At 40.8% G+C, this 22564-nt stretch overlaps 1 protein-coding gene across 2 annotated transcripts; it reads right to left on the bottom strand.

The window, feature by feature from the left end:
* Nucleotides 1-2384: 2384 nt before the first annotated feature.
* Nucleotides 2385-20611, bottom strand: dhx38 (DEAH (Asp-Glu-Ala-His) box polypeptide 38). Of its 2 annotated transcripts, none has more exons than XM_019270532.2 (27): nt 20325-20611; nt 18891-19225; nt 18509-18705; nt 17535-17696; nt 17273-17435; nt 16635-16753; nt 16463-16539; nt 16199-16354; nt 15914-16075; nt 15657-15764; nt 15092-15216; nt 14835-14972; nt 14533-14719; nt 13693-13878; nt 13378-13518; nt 12829-12939; nt 12439-12555; nt 12243-12350; nt 12014-12126; nt 10646-10854; nt 9078-9232; nt 8175-8330; nt 7718-7852; nt 7165-7290; nt 6972-7067; nt 6173-6294; nt 2385-3533 (listed from the first exon to the last, which is right to left on the bottom strand). In XM_019270532.2, the coding sequence occupies exons 2-27, from the start codon at nt 19220-19222 to the stop codon at nt 3452-3454; spliced, it is 3783 nt and encodes a 1260-aa protein (XP_019126077.1). In that variant the 5' UTR covers nt 19223-19225; nt 20325-20611; the 3' UTR covers nt 2385-3451. The 2 variants fall into 2 exon arrangements, with proteins under 2 accessions (XP_019126077.1, XP_019126078.1); XM_019270533.2 differs by having other exon boundaries at nt 18509-18702.
* Nucleotides 20612-22564: the final 1953 nt, after the last annotated feature.

Raw genomic sequence — 22564 nt, 5'->3', positions numbered from 1 at the left:
AGGTAAGGGACTAGAGAAGACAAGGTGTGCATGTGTGTGTGTGTGTTGGGGGGGGGCAACATTCAAAATTCAATCAAATGAAGGCCATCTCCAGCAGGGTAACAGAGTGAAGGAGGAGGAGGAGGGGGGGGACTCAGCTGAAGTTTCCACTGGGCCTGCTGCGCTCCTAATGCAGCCTTGGATGTAATTGGGTCCCAGAAGGCTGTTCATTATCGGGGGTGAGCGAGGCAACAAAACAGAAAGGGCTGGAAAGAGAAAGAAAATGTCTCATTCTTTGCTCAGTGCCTCTGTCCCGGCACCATTATGGGACAAGAGTTAATTAAAAGAGCAGTTGATGCCTCTGTTTTTCTCATCAATCTCACTTCTGCTCTTATTAAGTTTGTAATGACAGCAGAGCTTGTCCCTGTCTGCCACCAGACACACAACAAGAAGGGACGAATGAGAGGAGGGGACGGGCGGGGCAGTTAATGTGAGGGACAGCTCATCTCAACAAATCTCACAGTGGTCAACAGCTAACATCCACTGTAATCCCGCCATCAAATCTCAGGGTGGGGACATGTAGTTGGTAGAGGAGGGCTACACTCTTAAGGAAAGGCAGCTTCTTTATTTGGGGTGTGGCACGAGAGCCCACTTAAGAGGTGTGGCTTTGCATCCTAATCCTGTGGCTCCTATCTCCACCGCCTTGGAGGCCATTTTAATTCCCTCCATCATTACAGGGACCTTCTCTGGAAAGCTTTGGTAAAGGTGACTGCTGACACTGTCATTCACAAGGACTATTTCAAAATGTCAGCCCATAGCTGAGATTTGTCTCATTAAAGTTGGTGGAGTCCATTATATCCATCCCCTCCTCCGCCTGCCACACTCAATCAAGATGACTTGGAGAATCGAGGAGGTCGAGGGAATGCTCATAATCATGCTTATTTGCATAAGGGTTAGAGTGAGGCAGACTATCACTGACCAACAAGAAAGAAGTTCTGCAGAGGTATTCAGCTAAGAGGAAAACACTGCGAGTTGTTACACACCACATTTGAAGAAATCACAGACAGGCCAGCGTCTTTTTATCTTTTCCCTCCAAATTGATGCCTGAGTAGTTTCAGCTAAGACACATGAAGAAATGTCAGCCTAACGGTGATGAAGACAGCGAAACACCATCCACGCTTTTGTTCAACAGTCTTGTGACCTGAAGATTTACATACAGCTTCAATGAAACCAAACTCAAAGATCCACCCACATAAAGTCTGCTCTCTAGCTAAAGCGTATCAACATCTTTACAGCTGAGGGGTTTCAAAGCCCGGGGATCACTCATGTAGATGTGTGACATCTGCGAGTGTGAGCTCTTGAGTGAGAGAGGCACCGACCCTGGCTATTTGTTTCTATCTGATCAGCGAAAAATTGTGAAGCTGGCAGTAGATGAGAACAGCTGCTCTGGGAATTTCATTATGGCTATTTCACTTATCTAGCTCACGTGATGTTGCTGTGTTTCTCCACATTTATATACATACATATACACTCACTGAGCTCAGGTTAGTTGTAAAGAAAAGGTTCATCTCATGCCGACAGTCAACTTGTTTGCCATTCCAACCAAGTAATCATCATCATCCTCTATCCAATTTTTTTTCTTGGTTTTTTTGTAGCTGAAACAACTAGTTGAGCAATAAAAAAATAATTACAACAATTTTTTTGAATATATTTTTGGCAAGAACAAAATTCCAGCTCCAGTTCCAGCTTATAAAATGATATGCTGATTTTCTTTGGTACCAAACTTAAAATCTTTGGATTGTTGGTCGAACCAAAACAGCAATTTGAAGTCAATTAATCAGTGTCAATGTTTTAATAATCATATGTGACAGTGAACACAATAACTATGTTTTGGGTTGTTGGTTGAATAAAAACAGTAGAGCTGAAACAATTAGTCAGTCGAAAATAAAATTAAACGATTTTATTGTTTAAGTTATTGGGTTTACATCATTGTTTAAGCTGTTTTCAGCTTCTGTTTTTAGGATTTAGGATAGGTCATAAACTGAGTTTATGATGTTGCTTGTTGATGTTGCTTTTTTGTGATTGGCATTTCGGCAACCAAACGATTAATCAGTACTGAAAACGATCATTAGTTGCAGCCCTTATTTGAAGGCTCTAAGAAATAAAGGGGCATTTTACTAGTTCTTTAATGTTTACTTCACCTTTTCAGTGCCTGATTAAAGAATTTATAGCCTCACCTAACTTGCATCACTTTAACTTATTGAGCTATCATTCATGCCACTGAAAAGCAAACTTTAAAAAAAAGGGGGGAAGACAAAAAGTGCATCTAAATGACATAATTGTGTTGGCACCTGCAATGCACAGACACATTAGTGACTACAATAATCAAATGAAATCACAGTGGATTAAAAAAAATAGCTAACATTTATTTTTTTTCCATTTACAAAAGATGTCGAGAGAAAGCAAATATCCATAAGCAGTCCTCCTGCTGTCTCAGATCCATGTAGAAAAGACAAAACAGACCCACTGTCACCATCCAAACATGGCCTTTGCTTAACTGTTTTGTTAGAGATCGACCAGCCTCTCTGAAGCTGTGTGATATTCTGATAAACTGAGAGGGTAGAGAGCGTACATCAACAAACAAATTCAACCATTTAAAAAGACACTTTTGTCTGGAGGAAAACCACAAAGGAGGCTGTGTGCTATTTCGAACACAAGGACCATGAAAATAAAACAGTTGAAGTTTAATCCAGCGTGATGTTTTGTATGAAGCAAAGCTGTGGTACATTACGTTGTTGGAACAAGGTTAACAGAAAGTAGAAAAAGGTCAATTGTCTAAGCCTGCATGAGTGTGTGTGTGTGTGTGTGTATTACGGGACAACTCTGGAGTCTGAAGACACTCATGCCACAAGTACAGTTAGAATAGTGCTTTAGTCTGTAGAGGAGCACTTCATGGTGGCACACACTGTTCAAGCCACAACAGTACAAGAAACGCAAGGACACAAACACAAATAACATTGAAATTAGATCACCGTTTTGCAGTTTTCCTCTGATGAAACTCTGAACTGAAAAAATGTAACAAGCCATTGAAAATTAAATGTTTCTAGCTCAGGTAAAATTATACTAGAGACATCTGTTAAAACACTTCAGTAATGACCACATATAAATATTTCAAAACAAAAAACAGTCCTTTATTCCCTAAATCATTGCATGGAAACAGCTATCGGCTGATAATGGTTGAGGGAAGCATTTTGTTGGACCTGGCTCATCTTCCAGTCTTGTGCCTTATACAAGTTCTCACTCTAGTGGTCTGTACATGAAGTGCAGTTGATTCTGGCCATGCTGGGAGGGACGAACGGCAGCTGGAAGTTAGTGTGTTTGCTTGTGCTGGTGTGGTCTTAGACATGAATGGTAACGAGTCTATAGGAGCCAACGCGGTTGGTTGGTGGATTTGAACATCCAGGGAGTCGTTCTACAGTCCAAAGCGGGCCGGTGTGCGTCTGGGCGTCATGGGGGCCTCTTCTTTTCTTCCTGGCGTGCAGATTTTCACCACTCTGAATCAGAGGAAAATGAGTCAGAAGATGAGTTTTATGCGCCGTTATGACTCATTCTTTATTATGTTTAGTCAAACGCTGAACATTTCTTACATGAGGTGAGCAGCTGTGGTTTAAAAAAAAAAAAAAAAAAAGGCTGAGGTGAGGGGAAGCTGAATGTGATCATGAAAGCTGCAGGACTGGAGGAGAGTGAAAAGCCATGCCGGTTGTCTCTATGAAGAGTGTTGGGAAGTAGAGCCTGACGCCTCTGACAGCAAATCTATCATCTTTAATTACAGCAGCGTGACACTCTGACACTGCCCACACTTCCCTCATCTCTCTCTCACACACGCACACACCTGCAGCAATTACAACCATCAGGCCATAACCCCCTTCTGTCACCATGTCCCGCTCTCTCTGTCTCCATGTTCACTTCAGGAGAAATTGATGCGCGTTACTCAACACACAAGCTGCTCGTAGTTTCATGACAGCAATGCACACAAATATAAACAGTTGTATGTAGGTAGACAATATACTCATCTCCCCATTTCATACATGATACTTTCGGATTCTAAAGTACCGATTCCCTAATTTGCTTTTAACACTAGAACAAGGAAAATCATACTCATCTGGTCACAGATTTTTAAAAATATGGCACGTCACTTCATTCAGTCTTCCTGTGCAGCATCATTTCTATACGGCCATAAAAGTGGCGACTAACTAAAATACTTCTTGAAGTAAACTGCTACATTTAGCTGTTCCTGCTCATCGAGGTTGCTGTAGCCGGTCAGAGTGAGTTAGAGCTATAAAGTCAGCAGCTATTTAGTTTGTTTCCACAGAGCAAAGATAATATAAGCCTATATAAGCACATGTTGTTTGTTAAGCATGTAAAGTAAAGCGAATCGTTTACTGCAATCCAGAGGCTAATTTCTGTTTAATCTTCTGTGCATGTTATTAGCAGTTCCCATTATGTGTTTAAAAAAAATCCATTCATGACTTAAAATATTAAAAAAAGGTTTCATCGGAGTATTGTGAAACAGTTTAATATTTTAAGTCATGATTGGATTCACAATACTCAGATGAAACATTTTTAATAGACAATGGATCAGCACACAGATGCATTCTTACTTTTCAAATTAATCTGTATCTAAAATGCATAAAACAGCTTTTGACTAAAGACTGAGGAACACTCGACACACTGTGAAAGATTACACGACTCCACAAAGTTGCTAATTGATTTTCAATCCACATAGAAATGAAGCAAAACTTATGATTTCCTGAAATTCTAAGAAACAATGCAGGCTTAAATCTAAACCTGCAGTCCGCAAAAATGTCAAGTACACAAACCTGTCCTCATTTTTTAGCAGTATAACAAGCTGCAACAACAACTATGTCTAAATAGATAATTTTGCCAGACTATCATTCTAATTCAAAATATTCTGAATGAGTAAAGAATAGCGCAAATCTGACCGAGCATTAGATGCCAACTTTTAGTACTTGGCAGTAGGCTGCAGTTAGTGGTGATTTTCTTTATCAATGATTCCGCAGATCAAATAATTGTCAGAAAATAGTGAATAAACCCTAAAGTGAGGGCTTGAAATGTCTCGTTTTTAATCAAACTAATGTCCAAAACACAAAGAGATTCCATTTACAGTCAGGTATGATAAAGAAAAGTTAATTCTCACAACTGAGCAGCTGGAACCAGAGGACTGCACTTCTCTACTTAACTACATAAACATTTCAGTCTGTACCCAAAAGAAGTACCTCGGTTTGTACAAGATTTTAGTTAGGGTAAGTAAGTAAGTGCTTCACATGGAACAACACAGTCTGCATTTCCCTGCTCTCACCACTGATGTGGCTCAAAAAAAAAAAAAAAAAAACTTTTATACATGAAACAACTGACTGAGCCATTTACTAATTCACACCACTGATCTGCGCTGGTGAGCAGGGAGTCAGGTGATAAGCAGCAGGCACATGAAGACGTACCCGACGAAATATTTTATCCTGGACCGGTCACAGTGAACTCATAGAGGAGATGCTTGTGAAGCCTGCCGGAGGACAAGGAGCCCAGGAGATCTGACGACATTCATTATCACACATCCAGCTTCCTCTGCTTAAATCTAATTCTTAATCCTATACCTCGAGAGTGATTATTTTCAACTGATCTGTTACAGACGTGGTCACACAAACTCAAGACAGATAAACCAGCTGATTAATTAACAATAAAAGTTCTTTTCTTTTTTTTTTTATCTGCCTTTATAACCTTATTTCTCTCTGTAAAGCTCGTCGACTGGTGTGAAATTAATTTCTTGGTCTAATTTGAAATTGAACGTTCCCCTCCTTTTCTGCTCTGCTATGGCACAATTTAAATTGCTGCAGTAATGGGGGTCAGCCAGGAGTCAATATTATTTCTTTTTGTCTCGTCTGGAGGGACCAGAGGTGAGAAAAGCTCATCATGAAGAGTGAGAGAGGTGGAGTAGAGAGAGTCAGAGAGGAGGAGAGGGAGGGAGGGCTGAAGATATGGATTGGCAGCGAGGTAGGTAAATTAAACATTTCTATCTTCAATGTGTATGGAAAATGAAGGCCAGGGGGAACTATTGTTAGATGAGGTCCGCGTTTGACCAGGAGGCGAAAAGCAGGAGAGATGGTCGTTGACTTACTTAACACTGCCTGTGTTGCTCTTCTTCGCCTGTTCCTCTCGACGTGCTCGCAGCTGCTCCTCAGCCAGAGACATCTCCTCCTCCATGTTGCTGATCTCCTCCTTGGCCCGCCGACGGTTCTCCTGGAAATGGAAACATTAGGAAAAGGAGCATTAAGAGAAACATGTGTGCAACCAAAACATTACACTCATGTGACTGTTTAACATCTTATTCCAAAATCAGCAGCATTAATTTGCTTCTACGTCAGCCTCTGTTGCTCTGGGAAGTCTTGCCTCAGGATTTTGGAACCAAGCTCCTTAAGATTTCAACCACGATCAACACAAACTTCTGTTTATTGGCAGACTTTACTCTAACAAGTGTTTTGGCTCTTTTTTACTGCATAATTTTATCTCCTTGCGGCCCTAAGTTAAAAACACTATAGTGGGGCGGTCGGTAGGGTAGTGGGTTAAGCGGCCGCCCCGTGTGTGGAGGCTACAGTCCTCGCTGCAGCTGGCCCCAGTTCGAATCCTGCATCAGACGGCTAATTTACTGTGTGTCACTCCCCCTCTCTCTGCTTCCTGTATATCTTCAGCTGTCCTATCATTAAAGGCATAAAAGGCCAAAAAAAAAAAAAAAATACACACTATAGTGAAGTGTCAGTAGACCTTTCTTCATTCTAAAAAGTCACAAGCCAAAATGTAAAAAAACAAAACAAAAAAAACACTTGTCTAAGTGACTAAGCCCAAATTATGAAATTCCTGTTTTAACAATGAATAAATCTAATATGCACTGAGCAAATACCAGCCTCGCCTCGCCTTACCTGTCTGCTTTTTCCTGCATGTTTGATGCTATAAAACATGGGCCCAAGTTCTGCCAGCCACTCTCCGTCCACTGCAGTCACGCACTGCATGTACTCCTACAACACAAAGCACAGATTAAAACATCAGCAACACATTTGTCATTCACAGTTCTCGTGCTAGCCGACAGGGTCTTTTTTTTTTTTTTTTTTTTACCTTGGTGGTCATGACGAGCTCGTGGTAGATGATGTAGTCAGGAGTGTAGCCCATACCAAACAGGGAGCTGGTAGGATGGAGGTGACACGGCATGCCTGTCCTCACGTTCACATATTCACCGATGCCCTGGGAGCAAACACAGGCATAAATAACAAATTAAATGTGTGACTCAGAATTTCCAGATGGGAAAATGGGACCAAGTGTGCAAGTGTGTGTTTGCGCTCGCATCTACGGGTACACTTTAAGGTCAGAGCAAAACGGGTCATCTGGGTTAATTTGCTTCTCTACCTGGCTTAGACAGCAGGAAAATAAATTTGAAGTATATCCAACTCTGCTACGATTGCTCGAGTTAGCCAGCTCCTCATAAGTCAAACAGAGAACCTTGATTATATAGTCATGATCTCAAATTCCCTTTCAGATTTTAGCGCTGTATTAATGTGAGGCCAGAAGGGATATTTCACCACTCTGTAATTATACTGCTATAAATCTGCCACAACCAGTTGCCACGAGGCGTAACATATTAACTGAGGAAAACCCAGAGAGCAGGAAGTACCTTGAGCTTGGCAGCTTGGTGGAAGTAAGCAGCACAGATGCACTTTCTGATGATGTCCCAATCTGACCCACAAGAAATCAGGTTCATCCTCTGCTGCACCATGATGTCCTTTAACTGGGAGCGCACCTCACGCACCTGCAGAAAGAAACAATATGGAAGAGGAAACACATCCTATATCACTGCTGTCAGGTGGAAATATCACAACCTGCCATATTTTACAGACCGATAAAGCACTACATTTAAAATAACGCAGGAGGATACCGATGCCTGAATCATGTACCACACACACACACCCACACACACACGGCAAAATAAACACAAGAAAACTGTTTCATTTATGCTTTTTTCCCCCACACACGATCATCTTGCTGGAAATCAAGTGAACACTGGAAAAAGGTTTCCATTCAGGGCCGGAGAATGTTTATGGAGAGAATAGCTGAAGCGCTGGGAGTCTGACCTTGCGCATGGCCTTGGTGTGGATGAAGTGCTCGTTGCACCAGACACTGGAGTAATTGTTGTTCTTCCACTGCATGTAGACGTTAAGGTAGGTGAGGTGGTCGCTCTCTGGAACAGAGAACTTCTCCCTCACCTGGTCACTCTCCTCCTCACGACCCTGCAGAGACACACAAATTCACTTTTTTTTTTTCTTTTCTTCCATTGTGGAATACTGTTCTACACACACATTAAGCAACACATTTAAAAGTGTGAATTATTAAATAAAAAAATAAAAACTATTCTTTTGGGCCACGCAGCAAAAAAAAGCGAGCTGTGAACACGACGTAGATAGACATGCGGTTACCTTTTACGCTGATATGGCAAATTTGTTAGCAAACAGTTGCATATTTACACATCCAGCAGTTACAGAGCAACATAAGCATTAATTTGGAGCGGAGGCGAATAGAATATTCACTCTGCTTTTAGCAGAGGGATATAGCTGGCTCTCCACCATGTTAGTTGCTCACTGCGTCTGAGTTCTGTTTAATGCTGGACAAGTAGCCTTTTAGAGCCATTTCACTAAAAACATCTGCCTGCTGTGGCCAAAAACACTGAGAATTAACTAAAACTGCATTTTTTTAGGCTGGAAAACCAAAAACAATTAGCTGAAAATGTTGTAATACTCCAAAGAGCTGAGCTGCAGATGTAGGTTCATCACTACGAGCGACCTCTTCCACATACAAGTAGTCACCTGACCCACTGTTAATAGAAAAACATGTATTATAGCCATTCTACAGAGCAAAATCCATTAATACAAATGGATTATTAAAATAAATATGGCAGTAAGATTGGCAGTGTCCCATCTATGTCACACTGACACAGTAGACGCTTCAATTATGTAGTAACTCTACTGAAGGAGACGCACCTTAGGTCTGTAGAAGATGGCCGGCACAGACAGCATGGAGACGATGATGAGGATGTCAGCACTGCAGCCCATGTCGCAGGACACAATTAGCATCTTGGAGAGGGCGGGGTCGAGTGGAAACTCCACCATCAGGCGGCCTGTCGGTGTTAAAGCACCTGAAAGTGCACAAGGAAGCACAAGTACAAGGTCACACGTGAAGAATGTCAAAGTGTATGAAATGTGAAAGACGTAGGAGGGACGAGCTTCAGACGAGTAATAAGCTGCTTTTTCCATTAAAATCCTTCTGCCGTGATGGAGAAGCCAGCATAATGTGACACTTATTTGTCTATGGCCGTGAGAGAGGAGGATGAACTTGCTGACAGTTGGGAATACTTGTAGAGGGGTGAAGAAAAAAAAAAAAAAAAAAAAAGAGTGCGAGATCAAAAACTTTGCCAGTTCTGATTTAAATGATTAGACGACAGAGTCTAAGAAGCTTATGAGGAGGAAAAGCAGAGAAGCAGAGCAGCCAGTTTGGGGCAGGTAAGCCTTAATCAGAGATAATCTGCTGTTAACACACCATACAGGGAATCATCAAAAGTCCCCCCTTATCCCCAAATCCTTAAATCCCATGGAATCTGGCTAAGGATGAGACAGAAATGAGGCTCGAGCAGTCAAATCAAACACAGGATCAGTTACTAGGCAATTACTCCACTGGCTAAACCTCACAACTACCTCCTCGAGGCCTGTTTGCAGAGTCTGCATCATCACTGCAGCATCCTTTAAACAGCAAGTCTCTTGTCTGTGTTTGTGGTGTCAGCATCAGTATGAAGGAGCTCAAAGCAGCGCTGAGGGGGAAATACACCCCTTAAACACCTCATATTCTCCGTCACAGCTTCATCTTCATCTCAAAAGGAGGATGAGTTATGCGTTTGGTCCTACTGTTTGTAAGGCTGGTGGAGGCCTAGTGTGGTCTGCTAGGACTCCTGCAAGGCAGGACAAAGATAACTGATTGAACTCATAGGGATACTTTGCCCATATTAAAACATTATGGGCAAGTATTAATTTATTATTGCTCATAAATAATATCCAGAAATGACAAAACGTCTGTGGTTCCAGCTTCTCAAATGTGAATATTTCCTTTCTTTCTTTCTTTTTCTTCTATGACAGGAAACTGTAATGGTGGTATTTTGCAGACCAAACAATTAATTGATAAATCATATTTTTAAGTGTCAATAATGAATTTGAAGTTGCAGCTGTGGTTTAAATGTACACTGAATGACTCACAGTTCAGATTGTGTCATTCAGATGCATATACATTTTTAATGTAGGTCACAGATAATGAATGTTTTTCACCCCATCTACCTGACAATGTCATTTTACTGCAATAAAAAAAAAAAAGAGAACTGACCGGAGCGCAGTTAAAAACTACATTTGTGAGATTTATAAGAGAAAGTACAAGTCATAATTAGATGTCAAAAGGCAATAAATAACAGTATATTACAAGACTCAGCACATTAAAAGTGTATCTAGGTTATGTATCTTATCAATATTATATTATGATGCCTCAGGTGAATCCAACCCTTCCTCACCTGTGTTGTCCAGAGCGCCCAAGATCCAGAGCTGGTACATGGAGTTGAGCATGTTGTCCTCAGGTGGTGGATCCATGAAGTGGAAGAGGAGCAGATCCTGAACACCCAGAGACTTCAACAACAGGACTACGTTGGCCAGGTTGGTCCTCTGGATCTCTGGTATGGTGGTAGTCAGCATCTCATTCTTAAAAGCGCTCTGTGTGTAGAGCCTGGTCAGAGACAGACACAGTGAGTGTGAAATTTAAGTTGTAAAGCATGAAGTTACATAAAAAGCTGATCTTTCTAAACAGGAACAATGTACAGATGTTTGTACATACTTCTCTATTTGTGATGTCAACTGAAACACTGCACTGATGCTCCTCTGCGTCGTGTTGTTATGTGACACTGATGTGACTTATTTTGTTCTTCAATATGTGCAGGCATGTCAGTGGGATTCTAACTAAAACACTTAGCACCAGATCAGTGCAATTTTTTAAAGGAAGCATCCAGACCCTGAGTTAAACTGCAGGACCTGACTTAACAAAGCTGTAACAATTATGGGTGATGTTGGAACCTATAATTACCGAATGATTTGAATGTATATCAAGGTTTGGAGTCTCAGCTAAAAAGGTCTTTGAGTGGGGAATTCTCCATGCGAGCGGAGATAACCAGCGTGACTCACTCTCTCTGCTCTCTAACACATCCACAGCTACTCAAACACCTTGACTGTACTCCGTGTAAAGCTGCTCCCAAAATGGATTCTTCATGGATTTGTGCAAGCTCGTTTGGAAGAGCAGGTGGGCAGAATTAATCCAGAAATATGTGCGCTATCGTGAGCATCCCAACTCATTAGAAAAGCAAAACGTATCACCCTGCGTGTGTCAGTGAGTAGCAGTGGCAAAAGATGGAGGGGTCAAGTAAAACCTCTGACAAAAAAAAATGCATGACTCCTCTAGAGATTAGGGGTCTGGCCTGCTCTCCCTTTTCCTGCCACTGACTGTCTTGAAAACACGGTCATGACACATCCAGTACACCGTCTAAGGACAGCATTGATCTCAAATGAGTCAAGAGGAAAAAAAACAGGCTGTAACAACAGTCAAGCTAAAAAGAGGTTACATTCCCAGAGAAGCAGAAATGGCAAAGAAAAAAAATATTCAGGTGGTTTATTTTAATTAACGGGACTAAGATACAAATATAAGATGCAAAATAACGTTTCAGGATACACTCAGTACTCTCTCAGTCTGATAAAAAGGTTGGGGAGGATTAGGAGCAGCCATACGCGAACCTGAATCCTGTAGTATAATTATCAATCAAGCACCGATTCCAGCTCAACGCTGCGTGTGCCTCTGTTTGTGCGTGTGTATGCAGAGAGAAGACAAGTGGCATTACCTGTAACACTGCCCTGGTCCTGTACGTCCTGCTCTGCCAGAACGCTGGTTGGCATTAGCCTGGCTGATGGGATAAACCTGTAGAGCATCCATTCCAATGCGAGGATTGAAAACCTGTTGACAGAAAACACAGGTGTGTAGTAAATGGTGTGATACTGGTTTAAACCTGTACACAGAGAAATGGTCTTTCAACAACTGCAGTGTGAAAGAATATATATATAAATAAATACCTTAAGTTTGCAGTATCCTGAATCCACAACAAACATGATTCCATCCACAGTGAGGGAGGTCTCTGCGATGTTTGTTGCAACAATGCATTTCCTCACACCATCTGGAGCCTAGTATAAAATAAATTCAGTCAGCTTTGTTTTCTCCCATGTGCTACTAGTTAAAGTGTAGAAATGTATGCAACATTATGACACAAACCTTCTGGAAAATCTTGGCCTGGAGGTCAGAGGGCAGCTGGGAGTAGATGGGCAGCACGGCCAGAGCAGGAGCGTTCTCCAAGTCCTCCAACCGCTCCACGATCTGATCAGATGTTACCTGCAAGGACATGTATAAACTTCAATTAGGAACGCAAAATGAAAAAAAAATATTGCCAAGATGTGGCCAGCAGGATATCAACTGACAGATTACATTTTGTGTTTTTAGGAGCAAAAACTACACAGGAGTGAAAACGTTCTTCTTCTATGTCTCTGCAGACATTTGAGGGAGGAAATATGTACAAACAGTATCTGTGCATTTAGACCACAGATCTTCATGTCAAAAGGGAATATCCAACAGTTTGAGCAATAATAGCAGCCATGGCGTGCCCACCTCAATATCTTCCTGTCCGGGCATAAAGATGAGGATGTCTCCTATTAATCCACTGAGGTGGATCTGCAGGGCCTGCTTCACTGCTGCCTCCACATAGTCCTCCTGAGGAGTCTACACAGCACAAAACACAACAAATTAGTCAGGACAAAATTTCAATCACTGAAACAATCCTACAACAACCAAGACGTAAGTCTCAGAATTTTGACAGTAGAGATGTCAAAGGTGTATTGTAGCGTAAAAATAATATAGAATATGAACTTCACTGCATTTGTCTGTTATATATAGTTTTCTAAATGTTAAATATGTATTTTACAGGTTCAATATTTCATTAAAATCTAAGATGATTGTACTTAGAGTATTATCAAGTTCTAAGTAGAAACAGCAATTCCTGAAATATGAAATAATAATTATCATCTGAAGCTGCAAAAATGATCTAGTAGCAATGATGTAATGTATTTTAAAATACAATATTTAAATACAAGATTCTATTAATTATAGATACATATTTAAGTGTAAATGGAGAATTGGGGATTGGGAACAGAAACGTACCTTGCTAAACAAGATGTCGACGGGAAACGTTCTTCCTGGAATGTGGAATATAGGCACGTTGCCGAAAAATGCAGCAAATTTGTCTGAGTCCATAGTTGCAGACGTAACTATGAGTTTTAAATCAGTGCGTCGAGATACAACCTGATGGAAAACAGTGGACAGAAGAGAGGCGATTATATTTACACTGAAATCAGATCAGGAAACAACAACAACAACCTCTGAAGGTAATTTATCATCTAGACACACACAGCAGACGGAGAAATGCGTACGTCTTGAAAAATATGAAAAATGTATAGATAAAAGTTGTGTATAGACCTCACGTAGCAGGCCAAACAGCACATCGGTATTCAGGGAGCGTTCGTGAGCCTCGTCCATGATAACAGCGCTGTAGTGGTCCAGGTCCGACTCCCTTAGTGACTCCCTGAGCAGGATACCGTCGGTCATGTACTTTATCAATGTTTTCTCTGAAGTGCAGTCCTCAAAACGGATAGCATAGCCCACCTGCAGGCAACAATGTCAGAATAATCAATCTAAAATATCTATCAATTTTAAAGTACTTGCTCACAGAAGATACTTCTGTATGGTTTGGATAAGGGTTACAAAAAAGACAAACAAATACCTCATCCCTGTAATAGAAACATTTTGATAAGCTCTATATATTATTTAACCAGTGTTGCCCTTTATTGTGAATCACAGCCAAACATGACGTTTTCCTTTTGTCCACTAGATGGTGGTGTTACACAGCAGACTAACTGTAAAAGGCTTGTACACTGTAATAATATCTGAAGTATTGTAAGCTAATCAAAACTTCATAGCAGAGATACAAGGACACAGTGACTCCAGTCATTGAGCAACTAAATGAGCAATCTGAATCACAGTTACTGTATTAATTAAACTACCACTTTGAAATAGAAAGTTCAAGGGGCCAAATTTCCACAATTTGAGAAACACTGAGAATTCATGGAAATGTATTGGAATCCAGTGTAAAGCAGAGCTACTCATTAACATGACCACCAACCTAGTTAGAGAATAAAATATTACCATAACAGACAAGAGTTATGGCCAGTATGTTCAGCAGTGAATTCATTTCCACAACAACAAAACTGCACGCACAAATGTAGTGAACGTTTGCTCGAGTAAAGCTGGCTGCCTCACCTCCTCTCCAAGGTTGGTGCCAATCTCCTCGCTGACTCTCTTGGCCACGCTCATGGCTGCCACTCTTCTAGGCTGAGTGCAACCCACCATGCCGTAGCTAGTGTAGCCATCCTCATGCAGGTACTGAGTCAGCTGGGTGGTCTTCCCACTGCCAGTTTCCCCAACGACAATCACAATGCTGTTGTCCCTGTAAGACATTGAAACAATCAGAGTTAACACGCAGTCAAAGAAAAACTCATCACAGTTTTGGTGAAACCTTTGAGGTGAAACCGTGGGAAAGGATTGGATTCGGGTATCGATACCTTATGATGTTAAGAAGTTGCTGTCTCACAGCAAAAATAGGTAGGTACTGTCTCTGTTCCAGAAGGGTCTTCTTCTTAGCAAACTCACTGGTGGCCTCAGACTTTTCTTTCATGTGGTCGGCAAATTTCTGCTCTGCTCTGTAAGGCAGAAAGAGAAAATCAATAATCAATCAATCAGTCAATATGTCAGTTGCATGGGTTAATCCTGTGGATTATTAAAAGGAAAGTGAAAAGGAAGATCCAAGCTTGTTGGTCACCTGTAGTCTACTTTGCCGTCCTCACCGACCGGTTTGCCCCCAGATGTGTCTTCCTCCTCCTTCTTCTTGATGCCCATTATATCCCCTAGCTTGGTGCCTGCCAATTCCCAGTGTTTGTGCTGTGCCTGAAAACATAATTATTCCGATTATGTCATATGAATATGAAAATTTAAGCTTCAGTCTGTAGCTGCAGATGCAGATTGCAATTTCGTGCCCATTCAACACAGAGGAGAAATTACAGAGCATCTGGTGTCGTAGTTGTCAAGTTTTTTCACCTCGCTGACGGTGGTTCGCAGTTAAAATGTCATCGACTGTCCAGGTGAGGTGATCACGAATAAATTATTTACTGATGTGATGAAGTTAGACAGCAGTGGCATTATCAAACAGACAGGTGCACACCAACAAACCCCACTGACATTTCCCAGCAGCAGTATGAAGATCATACCTGCTTTGTGCTTCACCGCCTTTCTCAATACAGATGAATATAACAACGATATATTCAATTAAAATCCTATTAAAAAAAAAATCACAAATTTAATTTGCGTTAGATATTAAAGCGACCAACCTTCTTGCGTTCCTTCTGCTCGCGATGTTTGCGGACAAGCTGGCTGCCTTTGCGAGAGATGATGGCCATGTCAGAGGTAGCATCTTTCACAGGGATGACAGGCTCTGGCTGCAGCAGAAAAACAAATACACATATACAAATATTTACACAAAGAAACATAATATGACATCGGAGCCACTGAATCATTAGTAATCCACCAAAAGGGTAAACCCGGTGACTACGGCGCTTAGCTCATGAACTGTTTAGGTCTTGTTTACCTGCTTGGTGAAGACTATTCTTCCATCAAGAAAGGGAGGAACCAGATTGTGAACCAGCAGGTGAACCTTAGCAGCATTGTCCTCCTCAAAGTCTTCATCCACCTCCAGCCTCTGCACCACACCACTGGTCAGCATCCGGTTGGTCTCCCACCGCTCATTATCCTGAGACAAGAAATAGAGCCCATTACAAAGATATACCGTCAGGAACAGATGCACTAACAAGACAAATGAGGACACACGTATCTATGCATGCAGACAGGCTGATAGGAAGGACTGTGGTTGTACCTCGTTGATCTGTCGCTTCTGGGCCGATATTCTTTTTTGAGTCTGTTTCTGAAGGATCTGCTCTCTCTTCTTCACATATTCATCAGAGGTGGAAGTGAACGGGTTGTGAAACTCATCATAGCCTTCATCCATCATGTACCAATCCCTGTCCGCTTGCTGCAGAACCGTGAGACAATCAGATGTCAAAAACAGAAGAAATATATTGCCAGAAAAATCATTCGTAGTTTATAAAAGATATAAATCAGATATAACTGTGTGACTCACCTTCTGGTCCTCCTGCCACTGTTCTTTCTCGTCCTCATCGTCAAACATAATGCCTCCCTCACCATCTTCTTTCCTACCTGAAGAAAAAGGCAGAATAAGAAATGAAATGATCACACATGCGGTATTTAAACCTTGCACGTGAGCACTAAATGGCGTGTTTTTAGAATCATACCTTTTCCTTGGGATAAACGAGGTGTTGAACCCAGATGCTTTCTGTCATTGGCCCACTCGTTGTACTTGTATGACGGTGTAGGCAGGGGTGTGTCATCAGGATAACGACCTCTGACTGACCTATGCACACATACACACAAACAGGCATTAGGTGGGCACCAGAGAGCATTGGTTTCAGAGCTCCTCGCTGTTGCTTTCTGATCAAATCCTCACATCGCAGGTATGTCTAGGGACAGCACTAAGCAGAGGGCATCGCTTTATACTGAGAACTTGCTTCTCTGTACAGAGAAAAGCAGGTTGTGGACAGTTTACCTAGACCATTTGGTCTCTTGGCTAAATTTGAATGTGTGTTAATGTGAACTCCTCTAAATGCTGCAGCTGGAAAATACCTGCTTCACACAACATTATTTAGAATAGCTCTAGACAATCACATGCATTTGGAGATCAGGTTACAGACAAATTTAAGAATCTAAGACATTTTTAAAATGTTACTGAAGTACTTTGGATATTCTTTGATCCAGTTGCGTTAACAGCACTCTTTGGTGTAATATCGAATACAAAACAAAAAACCTTTTAGCCTTCTTGACCCTATTGGCTAGACGACTGATATTAATGAATGAATGCCTTTTTTTTTTTTACCTGTCCCTCCTCTCACTCTCTCTGCTGGAGCGATGGCTTCGCTCTGAGCGATCCGACTCTCTGTTAGACGGGGCAGGGGAGGGAGACTCCCACTGGGAATGCCGTGCACTGCCATAACCACTATCATCCTCCTCCCAGTTGGAGCGTGAGGGTGTGAAAGAATCTGTGTTAAAAAAACAAAAAAGGTTTAGTCAGTCAATTAACTATGAGATCCTCAGAAATAATTAACTGATATAAAGGCAGATAAATAAAACAAAAGTACCTCTGGGGCGATGTTGTGGTGTCAGGGGTTCATCTCTCTTATTCCCCCGACTGATGCGTTCGGACCAGCCATCTCTCTGCGAGCGCTCGCTCCTCTCGCCGCGCTCTGACCGCTCCGAGCGGCTGCTGCTGCTGCCACGTCCGTGGCTGCTCTCTCTCTCTTCTGACAGACAGAGACACGGGAAGTTACTATTACATCCCTGACTGATTATTATCGACTGACTCATTCTGCAATACATAATAAAAGGTGTAAATGCTTTGACAACAATCAAAACTAGGGCTGGGTATCGATTCAAATTCCAAGAATCGATTCGATTCCGATTCTCAAGACTGAGAATCGATTATCATAATCCGATCCAATCCAATCCGATCTCGATTTGGGTTATTGTTATTAAAACCATTTTTTTGGTTGCCTGAAGCCCTCGTTTTCAACAACGGAATACGGCGCATATCTTTGCAAATGTAACCCGCAATCGCCTCAGTTATTTTAAGAGAACGTACAGAAGTGGCTGGTAGTTGTAGAGTTTTCCTTGAGTGTTCTTTTGTCTGTAGTTTTATTATATTTCCGGTGAATTTCCATTTTTCCCACATTCATGAACGCATCATAGTCATTCCGACGGCCATTGAACGCACCTCGCATGTGTGAGTACGCCTGTTTCAATTCAATGACGCGACTAGTGGGGTTAAAGTAAACGGGGGGAAAATGAATTTAATTTAATTAAATCAATCTTTGGATGTACGAATCGATCTTAACGAATTAATATGCAAATCAATTCAGAATCAGAAAATCGATTTTTTCAACACAGGCCTAGTCAAAACAATCCAAATTTAACTAATTTACAATAATATGATTCATAAAAGTCAAGCAGATCTTCCCACCTGAGAGTCTATTACCAGCAAATGTTTGGAATTTTTACTTGAGAAATGTTCATAGACTACAACCAAAGTCGTAACCCAAGTGATCTTTAAAAATACCTCTTTCACTCCTCCGGTCTCTGCCTTTATCTCTGCTCCTCTCTCTGTCTCGTTCTCGGTTTTTGTCCTCTTTGGAGGAGGCATAGACTCCATGTTCACGTCTGTCTTTCTCCCTCTGCTGGTGTCTGCGTCGGAACTCTTCACTGACCCCTCCGGGGTTTGAGGGTGTCTCGGAGCCAGTCACACGATATTTCCTGCTGGTAAGACAAGCAGAAAATTGTAAGACATAAGTCATACTACATGTATTTGTAATGCTACTACAATTAGTAAAGTAATGAATGAATGTTTATTCTATATTGAACACTTCCACATTGACATGAGGGTACAGTCAGTATATTATTCAACATTTTCAATAAAATACTGTTCTGTGTTTAGGACTTACCTCTCCTTCTTAGCGCCTTTGTTCTTATCTTCATCTTCTTCATCAGACCCAGAGTCACTTTTACCTTCCTCCCAGTCCTTGTAGGAGGAAACCTTGGACTTCTTGTTCTGTCTGGCATCTCCACCAGTACCAGTATCACTCTGTTCCCTGTTCTCACGCTCCTTCCTTTTCTGGGCAGCAAGTAGATCCAAACCTAGCAAGGACGTGCGTGGAGTGGGTGCGCGAAAGACATGGGGCTCTGCGGCGTCGCTCTTCTTCTTCACTATCAGTCCACCAACTTGAGAAGATGGATCGCTCCCTTCCAGTCTATGCATGGACACATCGTCATCCATCGTCTGTGGAGAAACGTTGAAAAGGTGAAAATGTGTAAAGCTATTAAACTGGTCCTCATGGCAACAAGTGTAATTACACAGTTATTGATTCTAACTAATGTTTTTAGCAATAATAAGACTGATGAATCTATAATCTATAAAAGGTCAGAAGATAGTAATAAATGCAGATCACGAGGCAACCTCTTGTTTGCTTTGACTGACCAAAGAGATGTGGTCTACTGTAACAACAGACTATGAAAACCAGCAAACATTCACAGTTAAAACAAATCCAGCCATCATCTGTAACCGCCTGTCTAATCAGGGTCATGGTGGGGCGAGAGATGGGGTCCAGCCTGGACAAGTCGCTAGTTCATCACAGGGCACATTGAAACAAATGTGATCAGCAAAATCATAAGTTGATGCATCAACTTATGATTTAACTGTTATTTATTTCAAAAACTAAATTATCTCATCTGTTACCTCACTGCTACTTGTTTTTTTACTGTTACTGTTTCTATTTAACTGTTTATTATTATTATACATGTGTATATAGTGTGTATATATAGTTTAAAATAGGATATTCTATAGGGTACATTGTTAAAGTTTTGTTTTCTGCGGTAACAAAAACAATTTCCCTACGGGGATTAATAAAGTACTTCTGATTCTGATAATAAAGTGTGACAGGTCTAACTTACAATTATATAAAAACAGAAAAAAGGCAGCAAATCCTCACAGTGGACAAAGTGGAAAAGAAAACACCTGAACGCTTAAATAGGTTATCAGACTTGATTCATTTTCTGTCCGTCTATATTCATCGATTAGCACTAGAAAAACAAGCGGGATTTGTGCCAGTTTCCGACAACTGGGTCGTAAATTTACAGGCTGTTGTTGAAATATACCACACAAGTACAATTTGTACCAGACTGTTTGTTCCATTAAAGTTTCAGGCCGTCTAATAATCAATTCACTTACAAACAAGACACTGTTTTACAAAGTCGTAACTCACCTTTACCCCTACCTGCGACCAAGAAAAGGTCACAAATGAGCCTGTACTCACATGTAAATAAGTACAAATATTACATATGTGGCTCGCTGGATTAAATCAAATAAAAGTGATACGTACCTCAGAGAGCAGCTAGCGTTAGCCACCCCGCGAGCTACCCGCTTCTGCGAGGACAAGGCCGCGCGGCAAACTGCGCTGAGCTCCCGCGTGCTGCTTTAGATGTTTAATGTAGCAACGATCACATGGATCACAAGAGTTTAAGATGGGATATGTATTGCAGTAAATGACGGACCCGTGGCTGTCACTGGTAAATATGTAACCATCGGCATTCGTAAACACAACGCATATGTTTACAGTGAGGGAGCAGCCATTTCAATCCCACAATCCTGAGCGTGGGGGAGGAAAACAACTTTATTTAAACAGACTGTGTTACACACAGAGAGAGAGAGAGAGGAGGGAGGAACACACCGCGTTTATTCCCATAAGCACACATGAAATGAAACAGTGGGCTCGAAATGGCAACATTATATTTAAAAGCCTAATCACAATGATTAAATTAAAGTTCAAACAAAAATAATGTTTTCAAAGTTTTCCAGACTAATTCCTTGAATGCCTTAAATGCCCATAACTGTCACAGACAGGAATTAAAACATTAGGTTACTCTGCTTTAGACAGTTCAATAAAGTGAACACATGTTATGACTCTTTAAGACTGACAGAGATACCAGAAATACTGCCATGTCAAGATAATACAAGAAAAAGATGATGGAAAGAACAGTTTCATGTCCACCACAGACACTCTTAACACCATGGCAAGTATTAATATTGTATATCATCTGTACAATGATCTCTGCTGCAGTATGTGTAAAAAAAAAAAAAAAAAAAAAAAAAAAAAAAAACATCAAACATATTCTTTAGAGTAAAACAGGAATCTGCTTATTGGCCTGCACTTGAAAGGAATTCAAAACATCTGACTGTGTGCTAAGTACATGCGTGACTTACCTTGGGATTTGCCACAGTGAGTAAAACTATAACAGGTCTGTCCATATTCTTAGGTCAACAACTGAGATAAATATTGTTTAAAATGTTTTTGTTCAAATTGTGGAAGTGCACTTGACAGTAAACTGATAACATATTAATTTACAGAAAGATGAAAATAAACTTGGAATAAACTTGGAATTTTAAACCACAAAGGAAACATGTCAGCTGACTCAGAAAGCTGAAGAAAGTGTGGCTTAGGTTCCGGCAAAGCACTATGGATTGTAAAAAGATTGAAAACTGTGACACTAATTAACTACATTTTTAAAAAATGTGTTGATGGTTACATTACTTTAATGTATTTTAGTACAAAAAATATATATAACAGAACATAATAACCACAAAACACAACAGATAAAGATAAATCAATAAACAGTACTCCAGTTGTTGCTGTAATCGTACGAAGCCAGGACTTTTCAGATAATCACTTAATTCAAATGTTTTGCTGTGAACATCATAAGCAGGGATATTTTATTTGTATTTTATTTGGATATTTATCCCAAAATGTCACACTGAGTAAGCAGTCTCTTTTTGACACAGCACCTGGCCATTCAGCCACTCTGGTGGGATGGTGAGAGGGTCAGTGACAGGGTAAATATAGTTTACAAGGTGGTCTTGTTGTACCACCAAAGGCAAAGTACATCTTCCACTATCAGCATGTGGTTGGTACTCTATCAGATCTATCAGCTGCATGCATGTACTTCAGAGGCCCCCTTATCTTGCACAGAAAGAGGCCTATCGCTACAAGGTATCCCAACATGTAAAAATGTAAAGTCACTTGAATACCATTTTTTGATCTCTGCTCTTTTTTAAAATTTGTATTTATTTTTTTTATTAAATTCATATATAATAGCTGTAGTGGCCATTTGTCCATAAAAACAAATTAAACTTTAAACCAAACAAAATCAAATGGCCACTGATGCACCATGGGGATGTGGTTTAACGCAGGCAAAAGAAGATGAATGTCCAAACTGAATCCTTGCGTTTTGTGATGATTTATTTCAAAATAATAAAACAAACAAAAGAACAAAGAAAACCATGGCTGCTGCTGCCTCCCTTGCGCTGGTAAAAAAAAAAAACCTATAGGCCCACCCAGGTGCATGCTGGTACTCAAGGTGCCTACCTATCTAAATAACCTCAAGTGCCCAGTGTGACCCATTTACCAAAAAATAAACCAAAATACCAACATTGCAAATCTAAATATCCCAAACAAATAATAAATAAACAAATAACAAAGAATATTAGCAAAAAAAAACAACTAATCTAAATAAAGCAAACACTTAATTTAATCAAACAAACTTACTCATAATTAGCTAATTAAAT

The sequence above is a fragment of the Larimichthys crocea genome, chromosome VIII, assembly GCF_000972845.2.
Source record: "Larimichthys crocea isolate SSNF chromosome VIII, L_crocea_2.0, whole genome shotgun sequence".
Taxonomy (NCBI): Eukaryota; Metazoa; Chordata; class Actinopteri; family Sciaenidae; genus Larimichthys; species Larimichthys crocea.
The sequence above is the reverse complement of the archived record's forward strand: the minus strand, read 5'-3'. Positions and strand labels throughout refer to the sequence as shown.

What these genes read in the sequence shown, in the direction of transcription:
- dhx38 (XM_019270532.2), bottom strand. Translation starts at nt 19,222, where the DNA reads ATGGATGACGATGTGTCCATGCATAGACTGGAAGGGAGCGATCCATCT. An exon ending in GACGGCAAAGTAGACTACAG is followed by an intron (nt 14,973 to 15,091) that starts GTGACCAACAAG and finishes TCTGCCTTACAG; the next exon opens with AGCAGAGCAGAAATTTGCCG. An exon ending in TCGACATCTTGTTTAGCAAG is followed by an intron (nt 12,940 to 13,377) that starts GTACGTTTCTGT and finishes TGTGCTGTGTAG; the next exon opens with ACTCCTCAGGAGGACTATGT.